At 37.9% G+C, this 22,532-nt stretch overlaps 1 protein-coding gene and 1 long non-coding RNA gene across 19 annotated transcripts in view; one reads left to right on the top strand and one right to left on the bottom strand.

The window, feature by feature from the left end:
* Positions 1-12,614, top strand: part of LOC104912568 (uncharacterized) — a 98,041-nt gene extending 85,427 nt beyond the window's left edge. For all 18 annotated transcript variants that reach the window (XR_014885403.1, XR_014885407.1, XR_014885397.1 and 15 more), the window contains one exon: positions 2,405-12,614. Coding sequence is in view for 7 of the 18 variants with exons in the window: in XM_085232592.1 (XP_085088718.1) it covers positions 2,405-2,500 (96 nt within the window). In the remaining 11 variants the exon portion in view is untranslated. The remainder of the gene's footprint in view (positions 1-2,404) is intronic.
* Positions 1-22,532, bottom strand: part of LOC104912564 (uncharacterized) — a 228,954-nt gene that overhangs the window by 13,843 nt on the left and 192,579 nt on the right. Inside the window, exon 13 of the long non-coding RNA XR_014885408.1 lies at positions 89-3,425. This is a non-coding gene — a long non-coding RNA (uncharacterized LOC104912564). The remainder of the gene's footprint in view (positions 1-88; positions 3,426-22,532) is intronic.

Raw genomic sequence — 22,532 nt, forward strand, 5'->3', positions numbered from 1 at the left:
CCAAAATTACAAAGTGCCAAGGCAGTGGCATTATAAATTTATGCATTCAAGTCAAGTCCTGGCTACAAGATTTCCAAAGGCAACTTACTCTTATTTCGATTGCCATGTTCCTGGTGTCAGCCGGGCTGTTTCTTTAGTGAAGGTAAGGAAAACACCTCAAACTGCGTGCTCCTCTGCTCTATCCTCAGAGCATAGATGCTTGCCTGATAACAAAAATAGCATCCATAAAAACGATCCACACTCAGTCAATCAATATTTCAAAAAAGAATAAGTGACCTTCACTATAATACATAAACTAATTTGGAATAGGTAAGAAGAAGTAATGTTAGATTCTAAATTTAAATGACTTTTCTTTGTATTACTCTTGTTTACAAGGTAAACTCTGCTCTTGCACCACAAGTCTTCAATTACTGGATAAAAAAATAAAGGGAAGCATTAAATGCTGGTCAGGCAGGGGACTCCGAGCTTGTGGTTACTAGACAAAGAAAATAAGTTAAATCAGAATATGTTTATTTGTTTAGAAAGTGCAGAGGTAACATTTCCAAGAAATATTTGTACCTACAGTCTTAACCAATGACTTTGGTCCCAGTGACTGCCAGGCACAAAACAGTTTGTCCCCCAAATAATGTTTGGTTTTTTTTTTTAAAGTGCACAGACATTTACACACAGAATGCAAAAAAGAACTGTACTGCAATCGTAAAAGAATTGGAGAATATAACAGACCTTATTCAAAGGAGTGGTTCCATTTACGTCAATGGAATAATTAGCTGCGATAAGAGTTTAGAGGATCAAGCATGTGTAGCAGCCATCTGTGCTCCTTACTTTTTATCCTCAGATAACATTATTCTCTAGCAACCAAAAGAAAATGCCACACTGACAGGTAACCCAACCTATTTCTAAACAGCATGTCAAGTCACTGACTGCTTGGGTGCGACATTTGACTGCAATTGCTTTCACACTTTGATTTATTCTGCTACTCTCACGAGTGCCCTGCTTCTCCTGTGCAAATTCCTGCAGACACATTAGCATGGAGACTGTCACACTGCTCATCTACTTGGCACAGCTGAGCTCTCAGCTATTCAGCCAACACCCTTAGACTAACCCCAACCAAGGTGGCAGCTCTACATGCTACCTTCTACGTTCAAAAATGTGACAAGTCAGCCCTTACCCTCTGTTGCAGCTACCACAGCAGACACTAAAAACCTGCTAATTGTTACTGTGAAAATGGTTTTATTAAGACAATATATTGAATCTTCATTGAATATTTAAAAGTTATGCAAAATAACCTTCACTACAGTATAATATTACTATTATTAATACACTTTAAATATGAATAAAAGTCACTGATTTTTCCTAACAGATTTTCAGAGAGAAACTAAGACCAGACAACAGGGTCTGGCATGGCCTGGTAGTCACACCGTCTTTCTTAGGTGGCATTCTGAACATGCAATAGCAGTAAATCAGTTTCACTCTAAGAATTTAAGGTGTAAAGTTATAACTTGTTTCTGATCAAAATACTGCAAAATCCCAATATAGTTGTGCATTTGTATCTGGCAGCTTTTTTAAATTTTATTTATTAGTTGTTTAACTTGCAAATCAGAGAGGTCTTTTACTAATACCAAAGAGAAGATCCCTCCTTTTACAACGAGCAGCACAGAGGGAACATGAGAAAGCCTATCAGCAACCTCTACCAAAACATTCTTGAGGTCAGCAGCATAACATGCACCTTATTACCTGTCCTTGCTAAAGACAGGTTTCCTCAAGAATTTGTGCAGAGATTTAGATTTTTAGACAATGGTATCAAAAGAAAGGGCTAAGAAATGAGATTAAAATGAATGGAAAGGGGGTTTGGTCCTTCTGTATTTGTTTTCCCAGGGACTTATCTTATGGAGTCTCATGTCTGATGATGTGGGGTAGGACTTCAGAATAATCAGTTGATTCTTCTCAGTCAGAGCAAGAGCTTTCTTCCCAGCTGAGTGCCCCAAGCACCTGGTTATGGGTCCTGGACTGACAGACAGACTCTTTTCCCGTTAAGGGTGTTTTAACCTGATCTGAATTGCTAAGGAGTCACTGACTCAGATAAAGAAATGCTGCCAACCTGTTTGTGCTGGCTAAGGCAGTCCCTGGCATCTGTGAAACTGATTCAACTGTGATTCAATTATCGGTTCCAGGGTGAAGTGGAGAGCGTCTCAGGCACAGAAAGCGAGAGAGGCAAAGAAAGCAGCAAGGAACTGACTTTCAGGAGTTTCCACTTGAATCAGGGTAACTTAGGAATGTATTAGCTGATGGTCAGCTTTAAGGACTGATCCAGAAGGACCCCAAGAAAACAATATGAGGTTATTTGTGCAGGTGTACTCTGAATTCTCAGCAGTGTCATGCTGACATGAATCTTCGTCTCTTGCAGAACTATTCCTCTTGCTTCCCAGTAGTGCTGCTTCCTAAGATGACTGAAGTAAAAGTTCACCAAGGAGGGGAATTGGCCAACATGAGTCTAAAGTGAAAACAGATCATCAGCCAATGGAAGTCTGTCAACAGTCAACAACTCCAGCCAGCAAGTCTGCCAAGTTTGGGAAGAAATACAGTGATTAATTTCTGGGTTCTTTTTAGCGTTACTGTAACATTAGCAAACAATTCAATGATTTCAAGTAGCTTCTGATTAGCATTAGAAAAAGGTTAGCACATAAGAATGTTGCTGTAAATCTTCACAAGTCAGTATTGCAACATTCTTCCTATTGCCTTTTATGGGCAATGTGACAGTGGCACAGGGCATGCTGTTGAAATGAGATAGTTCAAAGTCCACGTATGCACATTGTGACTGAGCTTTCAATACCATGTCCCTGTAGTATTCACGAAGGAAATAAAACACTAGGAAATAATAACTTTGACTTTCAGAGAAAGAAGGGTAGCAGGAAACCATGAAGTTCTGCTAGAATTGGATAAATCAGACCTAGAGCTGTGTAAAACTCACAGCTTTGGCTTGTCTATGCTTTAGGAAGCATTGTCAGTAGGATGGTTGGCTTTGCCTAAACAGTGAATTTCAGATTTAAGTTTGTTGGAAAATCAGAGCTAGTGCTGAAACTAGGCAAACTTCGTCATGTCTTTTCCCTAGTACATTGTCATTATATTAATTTCCTGCTGCCTCTGACAATATAGAACAGCAGAAGAGCAAAAGAGCAAAAAGTCCTAGCACTGATTTAACCTGACCCACTGCCACTGTATTTCCAAGGTTATTTACCTGTGCTGGAGCACATAGGCAAGATTTCTCTGGTTCTAAGAAGATGAAGGACTTGGATGGTTGGTGCAGTCTTGAAAGCTGCAGATCCATGCCCAGCAGCTGTAATTTTTGCTTTGCATTCCTCCGATGTGTCCAACAATATGCCACAGTACTCATCTCAAGTTAGCTGGGATAGAATTACCTGTGCACTCTAATGGAAGTTGCAATAAAATAAAAAAAAAATTAAGTCTATTTTACTTAAGCTGTTCTTTGTTGTAGAAACTCATGTAAGCATTTAAACCAGAGTAACGTTGGATCACACTGTGTCTGAATCCAATGAAATTACCATGAATTGCCCTCTTGCTGCCTTGAACTGTTTTAACAGAGTTCCTTTTGGCTTCTGTGCCTAGAAAATAACAAAAACTCAGAAACTCTTGTTGTGGCTCTGCAGGTCAGGAGTGTGACTGGAGACCATCACAAATGAAATATGATGACTGGTGTGATGTAGCGTTCTGATGTGTCAGGTGAGTTCAGCATGTCTCCTGGAATAATTTAGCACTCCATGTGCAGCACAATTAAATTCTGAAGAGGAGGGTTCTGCCTTCCCAACATAGACCTTAGTTCCAACCATTCTTCACATCTCACATTTGCAACTCTGTATGACCAAGAGCATGTTTTTGGAAGAACATTCTGTCTCCCAGTTGTTGCCCATGAACAAGTACTGTGGTTACCAGCCTGCCACAGCAGCCTCAGTAACTAAAGCAATTTCAAAATATCACACTACTTTTTTCAAATGACTGTATCATGCATTTGGCTTGTGCAGAAGGTACTGTTCAGTGAGAAATGTAGCCACTAGAAAGAACATTTTAAAAAGAGCATTTGTATTTCCTAAGAATTAAAGAAAGACATTTTCCTATATCTATAAACACCACAGTGAAGTTGAATAAGGTATTGTGCACATAATGAAGTCAAAATCCCATTGAAAAATTAGCATGAAAATTCAACTTTATCAAATCATTCATATTCCAGGTTTTCTCTGGAATTCAGAATAGGCTTTAAAATGTATCATTAGAGAGTAACTATTATTCATCTCTTTTTCTGAACATTAAAACCCAAAACATCTACACAAATCAACAAGTTTTCCTACTTCTTTTCCACAGAAACTAAATCCACTGATTATATTAGATATCAGTTGTTTTCCTGGCCACTTACTAGCAGTATGGAGAGCAATTCAAATCATATTTCCATGACCGTTTAGTAGCTAAATCTATTGGCTGCAGATTACCTGCCAAGAAGACACTGTTTATACAAACAAAATATACATTATTATCATCTATGGAACAGACTAGGTTACATTTATCTCTGCATAAATATCAGCTTTTACAATACTGGAACAAAACATCTTCCACAAGCAATTGCTTCAGCAACTAATTCGCCCCCATTGCTGAATTTGAAAGTGTGTGTTTCTTGGATAACGGGCAGTAGCTCCTTGCAGCTTTGTCTACTATTATTACAGCAGTAAGAATTGATAAGTACTGATAATGCAGTTCAAATATAGTACTACTTTCTACCTTATCCATCCAGTCATATAGACAGGATAGCTTTATTCTCTCTGATCTTCCCAAGGATATTTATTTCCTATTGATATTATCCTGGTGGGTACAAGAAGTAATTGGAGTTGCATTTGTTCTGCAATAACAATTTATCTATTGTCCCTATATATTGTCCATATTGAATGGAGCTTGCAAGATCTTAGCAAAGCAATACTGTAGCACCACAGTAGACATCAAATCTGCATGATGCAGTGCAAGAAATGAGGAACAGAAATAGTTGTGTGTTGGAAACTGACTAAGGAAAGAAGTAAACACTGAGAACTATAAAACTTACTTTGAGAGCTTAGTTACTTCTGTGAGAAAACACTGAGTCTCTTTGTATGTGAATGTCTGCTTTCCACCAAGGCCTTGGCAGAATTGCATGCTTTACATCAACTCCTCTGTCTCCTCATTACAAGACATGCATGTGTCAGTGGCCTGACAGTTGTGCTGCAGGCACCCAGGATTCCTGTGTTTCTTCAGAGCAACAGTGTTAAGTATGAGGGACACCACCCACTTTCCAGCAGAAGGAAAGTTGGCTCTGCTAGAGTGGTACTATGAAGTCTGAAGAATTTCTCAGCTAGTGCAAGAGTAGGGGAAGTGGTTAGCTAGACACACTAATCTCAATTTAGGTGTTCTTCACAACAGTGGTAAAACAAGTGGAGTATGTCCATACCAAGATAGGTCCCAAACTTAAAAACAAATGGGGCAGCACAGTGGTGGGGAGCCTTTTCTGATAACGTTAACACCAAGGAATTGTGGTGAAGGCCACAGAGACGTACTAAATGATTTCTTAGTGTTCAGTGACGTTTTTACTTCATAGTATTCAGGACTCAGTTAAAAATTCCTGGCTGGAGGTTAAACTGTGGGGGAAGATACGACTTATTCCAGAAGTGGTTGTGAAAATCATTGCTCTTGAGTAATAGAATATCTCAGTTATGGCTTCCAGAGGTCCCAGGATAACTCTAATTGTGAATATTTAGTTTGCCATTAGAAAAAGTGGTTTGCATGTCAGCACAACCCTGCAGCTCCTTGTTCTGGTGCAAGCGAAGGATTTCCTATAATGGATTTATCATTGCAGCTGGCAGGGACAGGATCCAGCAAGCTTCAGGACTGAGTCTTTCATACAGAAATATTCAAAGTGCCCAGTCTCACTGTCCCTTTCCCAATCACCGTGAGAGTAACTGGGGAACACACAATTTGATTTGGTACTTGAAAATGTGACTAATTGGTATCAATAATAATTTAAAAATAGGTTAATTGAATATATGATAGGAATGGAAAATAGGATTAGAGATGATATTTAAACCAGAAGGTCTTTTTCAGGCTGTGGAAAGGAACAGAACACAGTTATTTTTCCTCATGTCCTAAATGTCATCTCTAAACTTGCTTTCTATTTCTGGTGTATACTATACTGCTTTGCTAGTGCCACTATAGCTAAAGTGGTGTAAACTCCTATTTTCAAAGATTTATAACTGAACCATAAAAATTTTGCTCCGGACTGAAACTCAGAAAACAAGATGCAGGACTAGAATATGTTGAATTTTTAATTACTGTATGTATTTTTTAAGTTTGTAATTTAAAAACAAAAAATTTGAAAGCCTAGGAACACACAATGTATAGCACTAGAGTGACTCCAAAGTACTGTTAACACCTTATAGGATAATTCTAAGCTTAAAAAAAGAAGAAAAAAAAAAAAAGACAACTTTCAAATAGAGATCCACTCCAGTGGAATTTTGTTTTTTGAAATAAAAAGGATGAGTGGTTATGCAACCAGAGCAATCATTTGAGTTTAAAACTGTTTGCAAATATTTATCAGAATGGTTCATTAATCTGCATTTTACAAAGGCAAGTACATATGTACATAATAAAATGCAACAACACTACAACACAGACAAGTCAGTCAATAATAAACTTTTCGAAAACTTCATAAATATAATTACACAGGCCAATAATCTGCAAGTTTTTTGGTTGTTTTTTTTTTTTTTTTTCCCCACATAAAAAGGCTCTTGTTTAGCTAAGAAAACCTTATTCATGCAGAGATAATCAGATATGGTTCATCTCTCTCCTTTTTCCATGTGTTGTAATGAAAGAGTTGTATATAAAGTTTGGCTAAATATTAGCTTATACTAATATTTGATGAACACACTATAAGACTGGTAAAATTAGGGTGAAACAAAGGGGTTTGGGCAAAGATTGCAGAGATACCATGAAATTTTGGCTACTGGAAAATAAAGAGAAAACCTGTCAGATTAGTGAAGAGATAAAAAACATAGATAAACCTCATAATGTGGAAAGTGAAAAGTAATGCTGAAACAAGTAATATTTGACAAGTGAAAATATATGACAGGGAGGTAGCACTACCAGTACAGACTTAATGCTTACATGCACTTTGCACTTATTTTCTGTGTTGAAAGAAACCAGCACTACTTTAGACTAAGATTTTGCAACTGGATCTTTACCAATGAATCCTTTCACAAGGTTTTCTGGAGAGAAATATCTGAGTCAGAATGTACGTATGAAGAGCAAGAGGCTGCACTGATTTTCTTTACCTACGTCTAAAAAAAAAAAACCATATTGATAATGACATTGGAGTATTTTAGCATTAGCTCAAAGAGCAATTCAGTATTGCTATTAAAATCAGACAACAAATTTCTCAACATATAAAATAAGAGATATTTGGTTTCAGGTACGTATCTGTATTCTGTGGACCTCTAGCATGCAGATAATTTTACTGCAATTTCATAGAATGGCTTGGGTTGGAAGGAACCCTTAAATATCTTCTAATTCCAACACCCTGCAATGGACTGGCCTCCTTCCAGCTCAGGCTGCCCAGGGCTCCATCCAACCTGGCCCTGAACACCTCCAGGGATGTACAGCTCTCTGGGCAGCAGTGCCAGTGCCTCACCACACACTGAATACAGAATTTCTTCCTAACATCTGATCTAAATCTCCCCTTTTTTAGTTTAAATCAGTTTCCCCATATCCTATCCCTAACTGACAACAAATAAGATTATGATTTTTCTTTCTTTCATAGATAGCTTGACTTTTGTTGTAAAAATTAGTATTATTCCTGTTTAAGATATTCCCCCTACTTCATTTCTTATAGATCTTTTTAAATAACAATATTATAAATTAAATATTTTAAATATCATATTTTCAGTTGAAGTGTACCTTCAGTTTCATAACCCCACTTTAAAAGTTATAGGACATGTTTTTAGAAATCCTAAAACAAAGTCAGTTGAAATCAGTAAGAATTTGGGCCTGGCCCAAATACTGCTGAAGTGAATAGCCTTCTTGAAGTGAATTAATTGGGAATGATTTTTATTTATTTTACTTCCTCTAAAAATCCAATAAAATCTCCACTAATGTTTATGGAAATTGTAAGCATGCATGCCCAAACAGCTAAGTCATCTTTCATGACAATGATTCCTGTTATAAGTATGTGAAGTTTGTGATTAAATTTCATTCAGTATAAAGAGTTCAGATTTTTTAGGCTGACAAGAAGAGTAAACCTTACTCCTGTTGTCCACTTTCCTGTTCCCCTACGTGTCCAATTAATTTCAGTGAAACTCCTGGAATAAGGCACTAAATAGACAACAATATTAAGGGGGAAAAAAAAAGGAAAAAAAAAAAAAGCAGAAGTCATTCCTCCTTTAACCTATGAAAGCAATACTTATTTAATGTCAGCTCCTTTCCTGATTCTTACAGGCAGTGTTCTCTCTCCTTCATAAGTGATCTGGTTGTTAAGCTTAAGTTGTAACTACTGAAAGACCACTGAAGCTATTTTGAAAAGCATGCTTGAAAGGCTTGTTTCCTTGAGAAAAGAGATAGGGACGATAGAATAGCATAGAATGAAAAAATATATGGGAAATTTCACTGTTTAAATATGCTAAAATACAAGAAAGTATGCACACCAAGGCCCAAATTCCCATCATCTTTCTCACACAAGAAACACTGAACCAACATTTTTGATCCTGTCTTAAATATCTGACTCATAGCTGCAGTCTCAGCAATATGCAGCTCACAGTTTAATCAGTGAAGCTTTCAGAAGGAGCTCTGTCTTTCAACATTTGAGTGTTTAGCTGTCTACATTTCTGATCATTTCTTTGCTGTAAGCTAGGAGACAACAGAAAAGAAGATGGATTCCTCCAAGCACGCAGTAAACACTTGGTGAATGAAAAGACACATGACACAACATTTAGTTAAGGAATTTACAGCAAGTGACCTGCCCTATTTCACAGTGTTAGCAACTATATTATTCACTGCACATAATGAATTGGTAGGTTATGCTAATCTGAAGAGGGAAGCAATCAATTGCATATGTTCAGACCATCTCTCTCATTGATTTTGTAATTAATGATTAATGTACATTTTAGGAGGGAGAGATTGCTGAGGAGGAAACTTCATGTGGAGAATAAAAATGTTACAGTAGCCTAATCAATTAGATATAGTTGACAAATGGGTGCAGGATAGCAGTATGAAGTACTGTGCTTTAGTAGTGGTCAGAGAGAAGATGTCACATCATATCTGTATTAATCTTTCCGTGGGTTAAGTGTAATCTATTGAATCAGCAGGACCATGAGAAAACTGTTTGGTATTTCAAAATCATGCATCTTTGATGCTAACTTGAAACCTATCTGCTTTGTTCACCGATAAAAACATTCATAATAGCGCACTAGATACCAAGGAGATCATTTGTCATTATATGCCTGGTAACATAATGAAAGAAACATAATGATAGAATAGCGTTTTATAGAACAAATAGCACACTTTGCAAGTAAACATAGGCAATCTTAAGTGTCAAGAGAAGAGGGTAAAACTTTGGAAACAGGTAGTAGTACATCATATTTTTAGGTGCAGCCTGTGCAGGAAATTCAAAGCAAAACAAGACTTCTAGAGCAACTTCGAAATGTAGGTGGGAGATCTGTCAGTTCTTAATTAAAGGATGGCAAATGCTAAATTCTTACAACAAACAATTCTTTTCCTCTAATGGTTCAACTAAATGAGTTGTGAGACAAGACATCAAAAGCAGAGATGTCTTTCTACCTAGACAAGATTAACATACTGAAGGGACTCTTGCCTCAGTGCAAACCAAAATCAAACTCACACTGTGAAGTCTACAAATCACTTTTTTTACTTTATATCAGGATTAGCTTGCCTGATATCTGTAATATTCTAAAAATATCAGTTCTGCTGTAACCCACAGAGCCTTTCAGAAAACTTAAAATGCTAAGTTAAAAATGAAGGAACTACATAATCATCTTCTACTACTGCCACTGTTCTCCCTTTTATACTACAAATAAATGTGGAAGGGGTGGATCTCTTTTTTTCAATGGGGTTGCTGTTGATCATGACAGTTACAGTCTAGTCACTCATACTACGTGTCTCTGCCATGCATGGAAAGCAAAACATGTACAATTACATGTACAAGGATACCACCTATGCTTTGCAAACCACACAAACATGCTCATCAGGAGGTCTTGCAGAGAAATCACAAACACTTGAAATTCTTTAAGGTAGATCAGATCTGTGGAGAGCCTGGTGGTCAGTCTTTCTCCAGTTACTTAGCTTTGCTATATGTACTTTTGAAGCACGCAAAGTGATGCTGTCTGCTTTTAAAGTGCTATTTATTCTCACTTTGGTCCAGAGAGCACTGTACAACTTATAAAGAAAGACTGTGATCAGCTACGGGCACCATATAGAAATCTGGGTTTCATTAACTGGAAATGTTGGGCACAATGATGATATTTTCTAAAAGGAATCAGTGTTCCTTAAAATAAGTCCCACTGACTTTAATGCAGATCTAGAGTAAGTCATCTAAGAACAGTAAAGATAAATGAATAATGATTCTGACCATTTTAAGTATTTAAGAGTAGAAACAATGTTGAGTGGGTTATCCTATGTGCAAAAAGCAAAGAAAATCAGCTATATAACCTGAGGGCTTGCATTAAAGCTGCATACTTGTAAACAGAAGCTCAATGGGAACTGAACAAAAATGTTTTCTGGTCTTCACAGTCCTATATCTGTAATATACCACTGCTTTCGTTGAAAGCAAATAGTTTGTGGAATGTGGTTCATCTTTCTTTGAAATGTATTTTTGTTAGCATACTGAATACACCTGTTTCCTAGCACATGTCACACACTGAGTTGGTAGACTGCATTAAAGAAAGGAAGGAGAAAAAGAAACCCTAAATGTCATACTAGAGTTCGGAAGCTTACAAAACAGGAGACAGATCATTATGGAGTCACACACTATAAAAATCCTTATCTGTTACTCAGAAATACGCAGAAAATAAATTTGACTTTTCATAATACAGACATTTTTCCTGTGAAGCAGCATAGCAGCTACAAACCCAACTTATTCTCATAAAGCAGACTAGCATAGAAATTAAACTTTCTATGGGAAAAAAAATCAACAATAAAACAGGCAAATAAATACCACCAAAAGACAGACAACACTGCAGTTAGTGGTGCTTCTGCTCACATGGGAATTTGGGCATAGGTGGAAGGAGTTGTTTGCTGTTTGTTTCTACAGCTTTACCCCTTCAGCCATTTCAAAGCTCCTATAAAATTACGGTGTCAGCCTCAGTCGTATCTCCATGTAAGCCTCTGTTACAATTCCATAGGAGCTCAAAGCTATTTAGGTTTCCTTGACAACATGTTTAAGTTAGGTAAATCCATTTTTTACTTCCAAATTAAACTAAATAGTGAAGCATGCAGGAGTTTCAACTTTCACTACAATTTCTTTAAAGCTTGCAAAGCAGTGCCTGATGTATATTCTCCAGTGGGTCCCTGAAGTTAAGAAAAGGAAATGAGCACATCTCAGAGAAGGGGTGAAAGTCAGGGCCGAGGCAACTACTTCAGGTAATATTACACAGGGGAAAAAAATCCTCTTGAAGGTGGTTATCATGTTTCCTGCGCTTTTCTTTAAATGCTGCCAAGCGAAGTAACCGCTCTTTTAAACAGTTATATGAACAAACAAACATAAGAACAATAGATTAGACCTTGTAAAGATCTTTTAGCCTTTCCTTGGCACTTAAAATACAGATGTCAAATATTGTCAAGACATCTTATTCTGTTACTTTATTTTTGTTTTTGAGATACTCTGCTTTTCAAGACTGGGCACTTTTCCAAAACCCACACTACGGCTTGTGGCTTGAAGAATTTTGTGAATTGCTACAGCTCATTTTATTCATAGGGTTAGAGCAGATGATTACAGTCATCTCTTCTGATCTTAAAAGCTAAAAAAAAATCCTATACTAGCCAAAAAATTATGATGTCTCAAGTGGCAAATTTTTTTTTAAATAAAAATTCTCAGTAGTCTAATTTTCCTAACATGACACTGGCAGTCAAAACCTAATGGAAGTTCCCTCTGTCTCTTCTTAAAGAACACCTCCTCTAATAATGTATTTTGTATAAAGGCAGACGTGTTTTCCCTCAGGACAGAGAGTTTCCAGCTGGAGCACGATGAGTCACACAGCTTTTCTTCCTTTTGTATAATTCAATTATTTTAGGAAACTTTTTTTCTTCAATTGGGTGAGAGTTTTTTTGTTTTTTTTTTTAAACATATTTTCACTTCCATTTTCAAGATGTAAGCAATCACACTTAAAAATAAATATCATTTGTTGATTGTGATTTTTATGATTCAATGTCCTTTTTTATTTGTCATTATTAACACTTTACCACTTAAGACAGCACTTGTTATAAACTTTTCCTGTTTCTATCCATGGACCTTTGCATGTCAAACATAACCAATACTTCTGAAGTCAGTATTCTAAACCACTAAAAATGCAGAATGTAACAAACACGGATTGCGTCTTGTCTGGTACAAAAAAAAACCTTCTGGAGTGATGTAATGATCTAATGAAATATAATGGAACAAAATGGTGTACAATGGAGAGTTAACATTCTGGATTCTAAAAAAGTAGTTTTAAAAAAAATCTCATTCTTCTTAAAACATACCATGAGGGGAAACAGACAGACAAACAGCAACAACACACCCATATGTGCAGTAAAATAAGAAAGGGAGAAATTTAATTCTGGATCATCTAAATCCTCATTCTGTGAATAATTCTGCAGCTAAATATCTTAATTACAGAACAATTGTTCCATGACACACCTTCAAAATGCATTTCCTCTTTCTTCAGGTGAAATGAGGTAATTTGGCTGAAATATTGGTGGAGCTGAAAAAACCTGTAAACATTAAAGAAAAGGCTGCTTCCAAAAACAAATCAAAACAAACAAACAAAAAAGTGAAAAGCAGCCAGAATACCAGCCAGAATACAGTGGATTACATTCCTGCATTTCTTTTCTAGTGAAAATTTAAAGATTTTGAAATATTATTTTTTGTGCCTTCAAGTGTAAGTTTCGTAAAACAAAACTTCATTCTGCCACATCAGTACATTGCTGTAAATTTGGAAGCCATCAGTGAGCAATCAGAGCTGATCATCCTACAGACTTTGTAACTTATCTTGCAACATCATTAGTGCAGAAGCTAGATTTCTATTCTTCTGTCTGTTTAGGAGCTACTAGAAATAAATGCTTGATGAAAAAAATCCTGTCTCAATATCTTATAGCTTTTCCTCCTGCACCATACAAAGTATTTCTTTATTTATTCTGAGATAATTGAGAGGCTGGGTCTCATAGTTCTATCAGCTGTTACACTTGTTTGCTGCAGGTTTACCCAGTGATGCAGAGCTGTCTCAGAGCAAACTTTAAAATTGAGCTTTATTTGCATGGGGGGAGGGGTCAGTCAGTTGGACCAGATGATCATTTGTTGATTGGTCGGCAGATAGTAGTATATACTAGTAGTATATGAAATATAGTATCCAAGAACAAGAAAGAAAGAGAAGCCCTAAGCACAGGACTTCATAAAAAAACCTGCTATAAATGCAAATATAGCAGCTAGCTCATCCCACTTCCTTATGAACCTCTTCAAAGATCAGCAAGCTATGGTTTATATCCCACTCAGTAATGGTAGGAACAGTTTTCATTCAAAATTTCATTTTAATTTTAGTGAACATAATGAGACAACTGTTAACGGGTCACAAGCAGCCTAATTGTAAGTGGAAACATGCAATGGCTTGGGTTGGAGGGACCTCAAGGATCATTAAGTTCCAGCCTCCCTTGTGCCCGTATCAGTCCAGACAAGATCGGGCTATGGATATACCATCTGCTTATGGGTTTCTGCTAAATCTGATTTGCTCCCTAGGAATCTGGCAGACATAGGATCTCTGAGACAGCTTGCTGTGAGAGAGAGTGACTACCACTGAAAATGAAAAGTAGAGTGCTCCAAGGGGCCCAGAGAGGTTAGAAGTGCAGTAAGCCCTAAGTTCCTTGGGATTTGAGGGGATCTCAACCAGATTAGTTACAGAGAGGACAGGCTAAACAAGGATCACAGTCTGTCACATGCAGGACTGGGATAATGCTGGATTTCCCACATTGTTTTTTTCAGGCAGAGGTTACATCCTGCTGCTCAAAACAAGCACAACAGCAAGGGCATTAATGACCAAACAATCTGTATTTCTGTTGTTATTCATTCCTTTTCCGCAGTACTCTGTAAACATGGAGCCTTGACAAGGAAGAAAAGGTAATCTACGCAACATAGTTAAAAGAGCATTTGGTCTCAACTGGGCATTGCTATGCATGCCCTTCTCTATTGCCAAAGAGAGAAAAGATTTTTCTAACCCCCATCTCACTCCAGCCATTCAATGACCTATATGTTAATTTACAATAATAAAGGAAAATAGATGCAAAAGTTTAAGTAAAGGGAGTAAAATTAAACCAGGAGAAGAGTTTGCAGAACAGGAGCTTAACAAACACGTATGTGGTAACTGTAATTATTACTAGGAGAACGTGAACAGTAGCTGGAAAAACATACTACAGGAATAACTCAGATGTTGTGCTGTATCAGTCATACTCCTGGCAGTGGAATACAGGCACAGTGCAAAGAGTGATGCTCAGAGCAATGAGCAGATAGGCTTACAGTCCATTGTAAATAAACATTACTGAGAATATTTGCACACTCAAAGTATCAAAAAGGAGAAAAATGCTTTTTGCTCCAATTTCATCCAGTATAAACATCTTTTATAGAATGTGCATTCCTCTATCTGCCCTTCTGTTTTATGGAGGGGAAGAAAATGAATTACAGATTATGGAATGGAATAAACAGAAAGACAGTATGAAAGCAAACGTGGATAAGTACTGTGTGATTGTCCAAAATTTGATCATTATCAGGAAATAACTTACTTTTGAAAGAAGCCCTAATTGGCTATTAACAGTAGTAGCTAACAATTTCAAGGCAATTAATAATATTTTAAAATAATTAGTTGGTTAATATATTACATTAGAGTACACAGTAAGCAGAAGTCTTGCTAATTATATATATTACTCTCCCTACTTTGCTTAATGAAGGTGTCTGGCCTTTAGATTAATTCATTCGCTCTCTTTTTTAATCAGTGTAACTAATTCTCCCACAAACTATTGTGACATTAAAGCTGAAAGATGTGGATGAAGCAGTGACAGAAACACAAAAAAAAAAAAGAGCATTAAAATGAAGATTTGGTTCCAAGCTGCAGAAGCAGTTGCACAAACTGAAAAATAAGGATGTGAGAAATTTGAGAGAAAAATGCAGAAGCCTGAGTCAACATTTATTTGAACACCATCTGCCTAATGCTGAAGACAAATCTCTACACACAGAGGTAATCACACCTACATCATTTTGATTTTCAGAACAAAGCCATTTCTCTAACAAAGGATACTACCACTCCAGACCTGAAATGTTTTTTTGTTTTTTTTTTTTCTGTTTTCTCCAGAAGTAGAGGAGTGCTGGGGGGCTTGGATAAAGGGAGATTTGTTCCAAATTAGGAACTAATCATTCAGGAAAGAATAGCAATGAATAAATTGTTTACAGTCAAAATCTTTTCATTTATACCGATCATAATTACATTTTGTGCTCAAATGTTGGAGCACATCCGTGTGCAAGTGAATTACCTCCACTGTAAGCCAGAAGTTTTCCTGTCCTGCATTCCATATCTTCTATTTTTCTCCTGGGCTCAAGAAAAATTAATGCTGAACTCTCTGAGAAAATGATCCTGGTTTTTGAGAGAGCGAGGTGGAGGAAGCAACTCCATGGTGCTCCCCAATGAGAACAAGGGCTGTCCCATGTCCTAGGCTCAGCCTTAGTGCTCGCCCACCACATCATGTTGTTGGTGCAGCCCTGCACACAGATCTCAGAAATCCCCCCTCTCCACCTTCTTGATGAAGCCCAAGCTGTTCTGACCATCTCAAATTAGTAACAGCATGAGGAGGCATGAGGTCATTCTGGCCACCCAGTTACCTTAATACACATCTCCTACTACTGTCCTGTATGATGCAATCCTGCTCAGGATCCCACAGAAGCTGTCAGGGTTTATGGAACATGACTGCTCAGTAAACAGGACAAGATCTCAAAAGGAATTGTTTCAGTGTGGTGAATGTCTCTCAAAAAAACATCATACCAAGGTCAGATTTTAACTGTGAGTTTGCTGGTAACTTATGCTCATATCATATGGTGATAAAAGTTGCCTGCACTCTGAAATACGTAATAAAACATTGACTCCCTGAACATTACTTCCTTTTGTCACATACTAAAGTTATCAGTGCACATACAAACACAATACTCTGAGTTCTCCCACTTCTCTGAAAAAATCTCAAATTACTTTTCTTGTAATGCTGTGTAGCAGGTGACCAATCCCCTTTCTCATCAGAAATCCCAGTAGCAGCAAATAAGATTATAAAAGGCAACTAAAAAGTTAGTAATTTACTATAAACTTTTATCTCTGTAATACTTTCTCTTGGGTATTAATTTGTATAAGACTTTCTTCTCATTTACATAGAAATCACTGGAGAACACAAGACTAACACAAGATATTTAACACAAACAATCACTTATCCAAAAGTAAATGCATTATCTATTTTTGTTGGAATATACTGCACTACATACCTTGTGGCAGAAATAAAGACTCACCTTGGCCCACAGATCACAGAATAGCTCAACACTGTTATTTTGTGCCTTATTTACCTTTGGTACCCACACATGGTCCCTCAACTTTAAGCCAGTTCCTTGCTTTTCAACCATTAAAAAGAGAGCAGCACTGGCTTCAGGCAAGTGCTCTATGGTCATCGGTGTAAGTGACTCCCAGTGTAACTCCCTCTAATCCAAAAAAAATCCTGAATATTCTGTCTAATTGCACCCTTTAAGGACTGATATAAAACAGGAAAGGGGATAAAAGGGCTTGGATGTATGTATATTATGTATTTATAGATACTCTTAGAGATACCTATCTCTATGTCCTGCTCACAAAATAGGCAGAATCCAGTGAAGATGCTAAAAGAAGAAAAAGATGCACTGGTTCTGGTGACTCCCATCACTTGGCAAACTCATTAGAGAGACACTGTGCTCATATAAAGTTCAAGCTTTGACACGGGGCAGTGGTACCACCACCTTTCCTTTAAGTAAAACTCAAGAGATGCATGTCAGGAACACAGAATTTCCTTGCAGTCACAGAAGTCCCTTTTTGAAACGTGCAGAGGAAATGCCAGGTTTGTGTTTGCCAAGCACCTGATTTCAGGGTTCATTCTGCTACTGCACATAAATTTCTCTGGTGTGTGTTTGGCACGACATGTTATCCTAGACTGATCATATGTTCACAGATTGCAGAGAGTGTGTGAAAGCCTTTTTTGCTGTAGTTATTGGGCGAAGTCACGTCTGCTACCTGGTACTCATGCAGAGAAATCTGTAATCTGGGAACAGATGGTGTGATAGAGAGAGAGACGCTGTCTGGAAGACTGCAGAGTTTTTTTTTCTCAGAGGAGATGAAAGAGGAATGTACAAACCCACTATAGCATGACAAAAACATGAAAATATAGAAGAATGTCAACCCTGAAGGTCATTCCTTTAGAATTCACCAACTGTCTATGTACCATATGTGCATACCAACATACCAAGATGAGCCCTGTTGCACAGAGTGAGAGGTAGCTTAGCCAAAATTGCAGGATTGTAGATGTACCATTCAGAAAAGTGATGCACTCCATAATCTAAACACGCAGCTTGAAAAGAATCTTAAAAGTATATATATATATATATATATAGCGACTTTTTCTCTTTTTTTTTTTTTTAATTATAAAATTTCACAGCAATAAACCGGAATTGAAAACTTCGTATCCTCATCTTCCAGTCTTTGGGGAGTATCTTCAGATCCAAGATTTTTTCAACAGCATGAGGAGATACAGACCAAGCCTGGCTTTGGAGTCCTGGTGCTCTTGGAACCAACTCCCATCAGAACAAGCCCATCCTCCCAGAACAGTAACATGAAATGAGCTACTTTACCAAAATGCAGCATTGCAATACTTAAGAATAAAACAAATTGGATCTAAGCAGCAGTAAAATTCTTATTCAGCTTTCTTGACTTCTATTTTAGTAATCCACAAACAAATCAAAGCTACAGGGTGCTGTTCTGCTCATGGGAGCATCCACCTCGCTGGTCCACATCTCCAAGTGGGAGCTTCGGTGGCCCGGGGCGCTGCAGGTCTTCCAGGGACAGGAGTATACCCAGACATACCTTAACTAATGTGAGCATAGATCACATTGTGGCTGTGACAACACAGAAGTCCACAAAGTGGGGAGAAAAAAAAAAAAAAAAGAAGTCTGAAGGTTTTAATGGAATGTCCTACGGTGGCAAAATCTCTCTGCATGGCCCTATCACCCATGCCAGGCACTTTGATGCAACCCTGCTCAGTCCCCATAGCTGCCATCACATTGTTGGCTGCAGAGATGCGCTCCGAAAAACAAATGATCCTCTCTTGTTCAAGACAAAAATTGTGATCATCCTAAATGTCATGGTCCCAAACACATAGTTCTGGAATCCCAGCCTAAGTGAAAGCAAGCAAAACCCTATGCGGAAAAGCAGCATCACAGCAATGGCAGCGAATGGTCTGGAGTAAGGAGTTGACACTGCCCCACATAGCTGCTGGCTTGCAAGGCTGTGTGGAGGGACAAGCCAAGGGATCACCTGGTTGGTATCTTGTTCCCAAAATGCTTCTGTGTGACAGGTATTCGGAGAAAGCTGGGCCTAGCCACAAAACCCCTCGGCCCTGTGAATTACACACTGCAGGTACTCCCAGCATGAGCCACTCTAAAAACTTCTCAGATAAAACCTGTCTGCAGGAGCAGGGAAGAGAGAAGAATTGAGATGCTGCTCCACTGTAAATTACTGGTTGAAACCAATGGTGCTACCCTCATATAAAACTGATTTGAAAAGATAATCAAGCCCTGATCAAAGAGGATGAACTCAACATAAAGGTGAGAGGTTGCAATCTTCCTGAATTATTGTCTGAATGAGACAATTTTCAGCTTTTTCATCCTACAGCTGAGAATTCTGCTTGTAACACATCAGATGAAGCCAATTTTAAGAACACTCCAGTTTTTAGCCACGACAAGATTTTACATTTGGGTGCTATCCAGTACTTCAATTTTTCACAAGAAATCTACATTGTCAGATACAGACAAGCAACACTGTATTTTACTCTTTATTCTTCCAGCAATATGTCAGTCAAGTCACAGAGTTAATCCAAGAGTTAAGACACTCAAAAAGAAAGAACAAAGGATTCCAAATTAACTCTTGATACTCTACTACAATTGGACAGCACTGTGCCACTACAGATTTGAGAAAAAAGATGCATAGAGAATCTGAGAATCTGTCTTAAAGTTTTGCTTGAAAGCAAAAACACTAAGGAGCTATTACCCACAAACCATGCTATTAATAAGTTATAACAAAGCCACGTATCTATTAATTTACATGGGAAATTAAAAGGACAGTAGTTTATTTTGTGTCATATTCTGCAACAGCCCCTCCTAGCAGAAACACACTGGAAGACACTGGAACACCCTGGGAGAGGAAGTCAGAGCTCCAGATAACATGCCTGCTCCAATATCTGTTTCTACAATTGAGCACAGCTTTTTTTACGATCATGTCCTCGGCTGCTGGAGCCAGGCAATGTTCTATCTGGTTATACTGAGTGCTTGGCCTTCGACACCCGCCAATGCACCGTACACAAATGACTCGTATGGAAATGCAACAAAGCCTGAGAAATCCATAATTCACTCATAGTTCACTCACATTTCTCTCACATTTTCTGATACAGAAATAACAGAAAAATGATTCTTCTAAAGGTATGCATTACTACTGCAAAACATGGTACGGCCACAGAAGCTGAGAAAACACAATAACCATCAGCTTCCTAATACTTTCACAGCTCTTAAAACTTAACTATAATTCCTATACTCAGTTTTTTTTAGTAGACCATACCTATGTAACCTTTTAGGAGGCGTATGCTTTTATGGACAGCACGACTTTGGTAGCTATTGTGATTGCTGTAACTGAGAAGGTAACAGCAGGATTTAGAGCTCTTTACCTCAGGTGCCAGCTAGGCACACACACTGCAAGAACGTACCCACTTGTTGAGCTCCATACTCGTTGTTTATAGTGAGTTACTTGGCTTGGAGTATAATGCCAGCTCTTGGCAAGGTCTTGGTGAGCTTGGAATCTGTAGTGGTTTCATTTATTGGTGCTGATGATACAGATGAGTTAAATTACAGAAACTGGAATCACTTTTAACATTATTCAAGGGGAATGTTTCCAAAGAGCTGACTGTTGCGAAAGCAGACAGCAATATCTCTTCCAAAACGTTTGCCATTTCAGAGAACTCCAAGCTGCCGATGTCTAAGGCACAACAATTTCATGATGAGAGCAAAAAAAACCTGTGTTAAGAATTAAGCAAGTTCTGCAGGTCCTAAATATGCTCAGTACCTGGCTGGGTCAAATCCGAAGCAGTTTGTCTTGGTACATTTGGAGATGGACAGCAAGGCCGAAGAACCAAAGTTGTGTCCAAGATTCACTTAGTGCATTGAAACATACTCTAAATCTATCAACAAAGCCATCTTTTCTTTACTGTATCCACTTATTTGTTTGGTACAAAGTCCACTCATGAAAAAATTATTCTAGGTTCTGTACAAACACAGAGATGATCCCATCTCAAAGAGCTATTTTGTACACACCTACAAGAGGAGTCAAAACAGGGAACGTCATAAGCAAACAGATAAACATAGACTGTTTCTCAGTTGCTCGCACCAGTGATTTAATGAGAAAGCCTTTTGACTAGACGTTGGATTTCATGGAGTGTTTCAAGGTGTTTCAAATTTTAATGGAATAAAGGCAAAGTCTTTAGTCTTCACTTAAATTCATTCCATCTATGTCAACGCAATCCAGCAGAGATTTAATTCTCTATGTCACTGTGGAAAACTTCAAGTATAAATGCATGTTTCAGTGACAGAAACTGCCTCCTTCTTAGCAAAAGTTGCTGCTTGTAATAGCACGGAGGAATTAGCATTTTCAAAGACTTTCAGATTTTACATATTCCCAAGAGTTGCGCATCAGAATCTGTTTTTTCCCCACACAAAATCCATGACTCCATAGATTAGAATTGTTCTTATCAACAGCGAATGTAACTGTTTTCTAAAACATGCCAAATTTATCATGATAATTCACTTAGTAGGTAGGATCTGAGCTGATCAAGGATATATAGCAATCATAAATCCTCATTCAATTTTGTAGGATGACACATGAATAGCAAATGAGAAATTAAGACTCAAGGTGGTATCTTTGATGGTAATACTGAAAAAGAAAAATGAGACTTAAGAATAAAATGATGGCAATACGGAAGAGTAATTAAAGAAAAATTATTCAATAGTGCAAGTGTGAACATGCTCTTAACAAAACACTTTTCTGACCTTATGGATGGTCATTAGGAGGCCACAGTGTTACTTGCAGCTAGTAGGAGCATGCAGCAGGAACCCAGCTCTCACTACATCTCCACTAATTTGCAGCACAAACCCATACTCAGCCCCTTCCGATACGAAAGCAAGCATCTTGAATAAAGGCCTTCCCAGGGCTCAAGAGAGGATTAACAGAACAGAAAGAAAGATATTCTGCTCTCTTGTCAACAATACATTTACACTCGCTACACTTAGGAAAGGGAGACAGCCTTTTTTGCCATTTTTTCTTTTATATTCTTCCTTTTCCCAAAACTGTGAGAAAGCTGGACTGTATGCCCCATTGTGCCTTTCAGGACACTAACGTAACTGGCAGTTAGTGAGGCTGCACAAGCCATGAAGAACGAGATGGTCTACCACTACAAGCTTTCAGAGCCAAAATTGCTAGCAACATGAGAATGGGCAGTGCTATGAAGATCTCTCCTCCTAGTCTGTTGTATATGAAATCACAGACTCGTAGGTGTTTGAAGGGACTTCTGGAGATCATCTAAACCAAACCCCTGCTAAAACATGCTCTCTAGAGTAAGTTACACAGGAAAGCATCCAGGCAGGGTTTGAATACCTCCAGAAAAGGAGATTACCCAACCTCTGTAACTAGCTTGTTCCAGTTTCTGTCACCCTCACAGTCAAGACATTTTTCCTCACGTTCATGTGAAATTTCCTGCAGTACAGTTTGTGCTCATTGCTTCATATTCTGTCACTGGGCACATCAAAAAGAGCCTGGCCCCATCCACTTGACTCATTGGATATTTATAAGCAATGATAAAATCTCCCCTTGGTATTCTCCAGGCTGAACAGTCCCAGGGCTCTCAGCCTTTTCTTGTATAGGAGACGCTTAAGGTCTCCGTCATCT

The sequence above is a fragment of the Meleagris gallopavo genome, chromosome 11 (assembly GCF_905368555.1).
Source record: "Meleagris gallopavo chromosome 11, MGAL_WU_HG_1.1, whole genome shotgun sequence".
Taxonomy (NCBI): domain Eukaryota; kingdom Metazoa; phylum Chordata; class Aves; order Galliformes; family Phasianidae; genus Meleagris; species Meleagris gallopavo.